The sequence below is a fragment of the Gymnoscopelus braueri genome (assembly GCF_963280865.1).
Source record: "Gymnoscopelus braueri genome assembly, chromosome: 18".
Taxonomy (NCBI): domain Eukaryota; kingdom Metazoa; phylum Chordata; class Actinopteri; order Myctophiformes; family Myctophidae; genus Gymnoscopelus; species Gymnoscopelus braueri.
In genome coordinates this window covers 28,284,862-28,291,255 of record NC_137618.1, presented here as the reverse complement: position 1 = coordinate 28,291,255, position 6,394 = coordinate 28,284,862, and the positions used below count along the sequence as shown (strand labels likewise).

The 6,394-nt window shown below is 43.1% G+C and overlaps 1 protein-coding gene and 1 pseudogene across 2 annotated transcripts; one reads left to right on the top strand and one right to left on the bottom strand.

The window, feature by feature from the left end:
- The first annotated feature begins 977 nt into the window (after positions 1 to 977).
- On the top strand, positions 978 to 2,892 carry LOC308073309 (diacylglycerol kinase delta-like; annotated as a pseudogene). Its single transcript has 2 exons — positions 978 to 2,641; positions 2,810 to 2,892. The product of its transcript is annotated as a diacylglycerol kinase delta-like (transcript).
- Positions 2,893 to 4,462: 1,570 nt separating this feature from the next.
- LOC308073308 (putative phosphatase phospho1) lies at positions 4,463 to 5,218 on the bottom strand (the record flags this gene model as incomplete). Its single annotated transcript, XM_080412185.1, has 1 exon — positions 4,463 to 5,218. One exon carries the CDS (start codon positions 5,216 to 5,218, stop codon positions 4,463 to 4,465), a length of 756 nt encoding a protein of 251 aa, XP_080268311.1.
- Between the last annotated feature and the right edge of the window lie 1,176 nt (positions 5,219 to 6,394).

Below are 6,394 nucleotides of genomic sequence, written 5' to 3'. Positions count from 1 at the left end.
ATATATATATATACTGATGACATCAGGGATCTCCATATATGGGCATAAAAGGGACAAGGACTGACAGATAAAGAGATCTCCATATATGGGCATAAAAGGGACAATGACTGACAGATACAGAGATCTCCTTATATGGGCATATCGACGTAGGTGTGAGGCAGTGGCGTAACGCAGCGCGTGCATGTGCGTGCACAACCTGTGCGCGAAAAATTCGGGTCTAATTCGGTCTAATTCGGGTCTAATTCGGGTCTAATTCGGTTCTATTTGACCAATATAAATCAACTTTTTTCTTTTTTTTTGCTGTAAAAATATTTGTATCAGCGCAGGCGGGGCCCCCCCTGCTGGTGGCCCCCCCGCACCGCATCACTTGCTACCCCTCCGTTACGCCCCTGGTGTGAGGGCCGCCCGAACCTCTAGTATGGACAAATGTACACTCTGCTGCATGATGTGACGTCATCAACATGATGTCATATTGACGCCAGAGTGATTTGGTGGATGGGTGGGTGGTGGATATGAGATTATGAATTCACACAGTGATGTCAGTGTGATGTCAATGGGTCACTACCTATTTAAACCTTTCTACCTACTAAAGATCTCAACAAGAACGCATGCATGCGTGGACACATGGACACACAAACGGACACCAACAGCTACAGGAGGAAATACTGACCAAAATAACTTCAACCTGCTGAATGTAACTTGTGTATATGCATAGATCCTATGCCCCATTGTAACGGAAATTGATTTTTACCTTTAGTAGGCTCTAGGCATTTATTTTAATTGTATTTCTGGATGGTAATTTAATGAAATCTTCTCTCCCTTCTGTGTCAACAAATTGACTCTGTACAAGGCCCGTTTAGGGTAAACAGGCTGCCTCCCTGTATACTTAACCCTGACACTGCATGGTATTTAGTTTTTTGGTGTTTTAAATAGTATTAAGTGCCCTGCTGATCCTAGCACTACAGTGTTCAGAACACTTTGAGTCTACCCAGTACAGTATGGACCATTTCAGTGGGATGCATAACTGGTATGCTCGTCGTCACACTAAACGAACATACTGTAATGTCTGTAGAGAAGCTATGTCTGGAGTCACCTCACATGGACTATCCTGTGAAGTGTGCAAGTTCAAGGCTCATAAGTGCTGTGCTGTCCATGTGACCAGCAACTGTAAATGGACCACGCTGGCATCTATAGGCAAAGACATCATCGAGGATGAGGAGGGGATCTCCATGCCTCATCAGTGGTTAGAGGGGAACCTGCCCATCCATGCTAAATGCACCATCTGTGATAAAACATGTGGCAATGTCCTCAGATTGCAAGACTGGAGATGTATCTGGTGTAAAGCTATGGTACACACTCGTTGTAAGGAGCAGCTGTCGTCCAAGTGTCCTCTGGGGCGGTATAAGGTCTCCATCATCCCACCGACTGCACTCAGTATTGACTCCGATGGTTTCTGGAAGGAATCCTGTCCTCCATCTTGTACCAGTCCTCTCCTGGTGTTTGTCAACTCTAAGAGTGGAGGAAACCAGGGAGTGAAGTTCCTCAGAAGTTTCAAACAGCTGATGAACCCTGCTCAAGTGTTTGATCTGGGGAATGGAGGACCACACCTAGGTCTGCGTCTGTTTCAGAAGCTTGATAAGTTTGGTATTTTGGTGTGTGGTGGTGATGGAAGTGTCAGTTGGGTGCTGACTGAGTTAGACACATTAACATTGCACAAACAGTGCCAGCTGGGCGTGTTACCCTTGGGAACAGGGAATGACTTGGCAAGGGTTCTGGGATGGGGTTCAGCCTGCGATGATTACAAACAAATACCTCAGATACTGGAGAAACTTGAGGGAGCTAGAATCACGATGTTAGACAGGTGGAGTATTATGGTATACGAGACCAAGTTTCCACAGCAACACTCAGCCTCTATGGTTACAGAGGACTGCAGTACTGAAAACATGGAATGTTATACAGAGAAGTTTGTGATGAATAACTACTTTGGCATCGGCCTGGATGCTAAAATCGCTCTGGACTTCAACAACAAAAGAGATGAACATCCGGAGAAATGCAGGAGTCGTACCAAGAACAAAATGTGGTATGGGGTTCTGGCTATCAGTGAACTGCTACAAAGAACCTGCAGGAACCTGGAACAGAGGGTCCTATTAGAGTGTGATGGTCGTCCCATTCTGTTGCCCAGTCTACAGGGTATTGTTGTTTTGAACATTTCCAGCTTTGCAGGAGGGACGAACTTCTGGGGAGGAACCAAGAGGAATAATACATTTGCTGCTCCGTCATTTGATGATAAGGTGTTGGAGGTGGTTGCTGTGTTTGGCATCATGCAGTTGGCTGTGTCCAGAGTTATCAACCTACAGCATCACCGCATCGCACAGTGTTCTACGGTAAAGATCACTATCCTTGGAGATGAAAGTGTTCCTGTGCAGGTAGATGGGGAGGGATGGCTTCAACCTCCAGGAGTCATTCAAATCATCCACAAGAACCAAACTCAGACCCTCACCAGAGTCTGAGTGTTTGAGAGCATTCTTAAGTTGTGGGAAGACAAAGAGATGTGAATGCTCCCCCACCTACAAACATCCCTCCCTGCCCAGGCTTGAGGTCAGGCCGCTCGGTCTCGATAGGCTGCTGGAGCACTGTTACAGTAATTTAAATAGGGTAATGGGGCAACCAACGGAATAATGACATGGCACCATAAATTGTACCGGTGGGGTGGCCCAGTCTCATGCAGTCAATGCTAGTTCTAAAGCTATGGACGTTTATGCTGGCCCCCAAAAACTCTTTTTATGTTAATTTTTTTGTATTTCTGCAGCGTATGGCTTAAACAGTGGCGACTGCAATGTGATTCTTAAGGCGGAGATGTACTGGGCTGAACTGGTGCGATTTGACCTATAGGAGAATCCAGTATCTTTGGCAGCATAATCTGATCACCCAGTGTTGATTGTCCTCTGCGTGATGGCTGGAGGAATTTCTCTATCTCTTCAGGCATCCCACTTCTTTAAAAAAAAATATATATGTTATTGCAAGTTGTTCATATTACATTTCATATTTGCATTAAATATATTATATCTCCTTGCAATTGTTTTATTTTTATTTTATTTTTGCCAGACCCAGGGGGTCAGGCCTACATGTGGCTTTGTCGGTCCCCTTTTGCTATCGTTTTCGTCCATATATGGACGAAAACGTTTTCTTACATGTCCCTCTTTTTGATTGGCCAAGCTTAGCGTGACGTAGTTTAGAAACCATTCAGATTTCCGGCCATTCAGATTTCAACCACTAGGGGTCTGGCAGTACCAGGTCCCCTGGTTCACTTGTTTGTATATACACCCTGTGTTAAATAAAATGCAGTAACCAAAAAACATAATTACACAAGTCAAACAAAGCAAATTTTACTAATACTTATAATGCTAAATTATAGTAATGATAATGCTAGTGATATTAATAATGATAACTTAACAAAATTAGGGGGGGGGGGGGTATGTGTGTCCTCTATGTTGATCTGACTGCCTTTTTCCTAAATAAAGTCTTTTTTTTTTATTATAAAAGAACACAGCCCGAGCTTCCGATATGGAATCGGTGCTGGGTCTCAATCATTCCCCAACTTAGTCAACGGCCCGTAATTTATCCATTTACTCCATCTTCTATTAAACTCAGGCTCGTTGTGTCTAATTGTGGGATCGATTTAGCGATCACACTAATGTTATCTTCACTAGTTATTATTATTCCGCCCGTTTTTGGATTGGTCAAGCTTCACGTGACATCACAATATGTAATATAAATAGGTAAGACAGAATTAATCAGGAACAGTACTTTCTATTGTGATACTATCTATCAACATTCATCCTTAGCGATCCCACACTGTTTCTTCAGGAACAGTACTTTCTAGTCCTAAATGTTATTCTCTCCATTTCAAATATTTCCTGTACTGTTTCTTCGCATCCAACTTCTGACACCAGTGTAATGACCGGTGAATTTCTTCTCTGAAGTAGTAGAAATACCAATTTTTTAAGGCATGGTGCACACAATGCGCCCTGGAGTGTTACAAGTGTGCACAGGGCGCTGTTAATATGGTTATAATCAGAAGAATGATGGTCTGCAAACATACTGAATGCAGAAACAGTTTGTTGTTAATATGAGATTTGGCACTCTACTGTAATAACCTGTGCACAAAGAATAAGACGATTCAGAGTAGAAGGTATGATGCATTCCCACATGTTCCAAACACACATACAGTACCTGATCATACCAAAGAACACATCCATAAGAAACATCCCACGTTAATTCTGGAGCACATCAAGTATGTTAAAAATGACCTACTTGACCAGTGGTTCTCAAACATTTCAGCTCGAGACCCAAAAGAGAAATTAGACGTTTGCCGGGGACCATCACTGGCTTTGTATTGTTTCTCTCTTTCATGTCATGTGCACACACAAACATACTAAGTACACACAAAAATCAACGCATCTCAACTCTCCTCCATGAGTTTTGAAAGACATTCCACCACGTCCTCTCCCCTTGCCCATGGCACAACATTGGCCTGGAAGTTTTCTGCCTGCTTCAGGTGTTGATGCATGGTGAAGTCCTTCCTGGGGAAAGCTGTGTCATCTGGGCCCAGGGCCCTGGAGGGACAGATGTCATTGGCCCCGTCCCCAATGTAGAACACCTTTTGGAAGGGTGCTTTTCCTTGCTCTTGCCGTTTGGTCAGGCACTTCCTCAGGATTACTTGCTTGCACATGTTCTCTGGGCAATGTGTGCAGTTGTGAGAGTGGTAGGGTTGCAAGATGAGTTGTCCGTTCACAAAGCTCGCCGGGTTGCTGAAGATCCTCTGGAAGAGGTGGCGAATCCTGTTATACTCTAGCCACTTCTCAATGAAATACACATTAGCGTCAGAGACCACCATCAGCTCGAAGTCATTTTGGTGGTTGTCAAGGTACTCGAAGAGAGCCGGCAGGCCCGGGGTGGGAGAGATCTTCTCCACAACCTTGCGGATGGAGTCCTCAGACACATCACGTTCCGCCATGTATGCCAGCGCGTTCTGCATGTACTTGTAGTCATTTTTTTCTTTCAAGGCTGTTAGTTTATTCTGAAGCTGCTGGCCCAGTATGACGCCCACCACCGTGTCATTGCTGTCCTCATTGATAATGGTGTTGTCAAAATCAACCAGCATGAGGAAGCGCGGGGTTGGAGACACATCAGTGCTGGGGTTGGAAGTGGCAGCCATCAGCAGAGTTAGCTACTGAACCACGTGGAGGCTTCTGCAACTGCTATACCAACCGTCAACATGGACAGTAAGACTTTAGGAGTAAGAGTTTCTGTTCACCTGCCCAGGGAACTACGGATGGAAATTAGTTAAAACTGGTACAAAACATATTTGTGTATTTTGTACATGGTCCTGATAAGAGAAACTAGTGTTGCCATCTAATATTCAGAAGAAATTGCTAAAAGATTAGGTTTTATTTGACAGTTCACTTTAAAGGGCAATTACATGGTTGTGTTGACAACATGATGTCATTGTGTGCTGATGTCAACAAACAAATGTTCCTTTGCCATGGTCCCTGATAAAATAAACTAGTGTTGCCATCTAATGTTCAGAAGAAATGACTAAAGGAGATGAAGTTTTATTTGATAGTTCACTTTAAAGCTCAATTACATGGTTGTGTTGACGACATGATGTCATTGTGTGCTGACGTCAACAAACTACTTTTCGTTTGCCAGTTTTCAACTTCTACACTTCTTTGCGATAAGCTTGAGGAACCAATTCATATGCACAGAGAATGTGATAGATTTTACAACTTGATAATCTGGTCCTGCTACAGTACATACTACTGTCTGTTACAGTCACTATGGAACTTTCTTGTTCTACTTTGGATTTGAACCCCGGTCTCCTCCCTGCGCAGGTGCTGACATTTTTACCACTGAGTACATGGGCAACTGGCGGCCCGGGGGCCACATGCGGCCCCCACCTTCACTTAATGCGGCCCACAGGTTAATAACGGAATACTGATATGTTATTGATTTCAATTTCAATAGTTTATTACAAGTCCAGACATGCAAACATGACCCGCTTTAATTACTTCAGTCTATATTAGTATCTTAATGACTAGTATTAAAATTCTATTGTCGTTTTTATGTCCAATGTATTTGTATTTAAGTTCATAATGTTAACATAAGTATAACTAAATGCATTTTAAATTAAATAAAAATGTTACATTTCAGGATTCCATTGCAAAAATAGCAACAAAAAGATTGGATGAAATTCGTATTAATTGAACATCTATTGTCTAGATGTGATAGGCAGTTGTACATTCTATAAGGGGGCAGACTGGCATTCTGCTCCAATGACTGGCATGGAATAAATACTTTTTTTAGTTATATGTCTGTACACGCCGACAGTCCT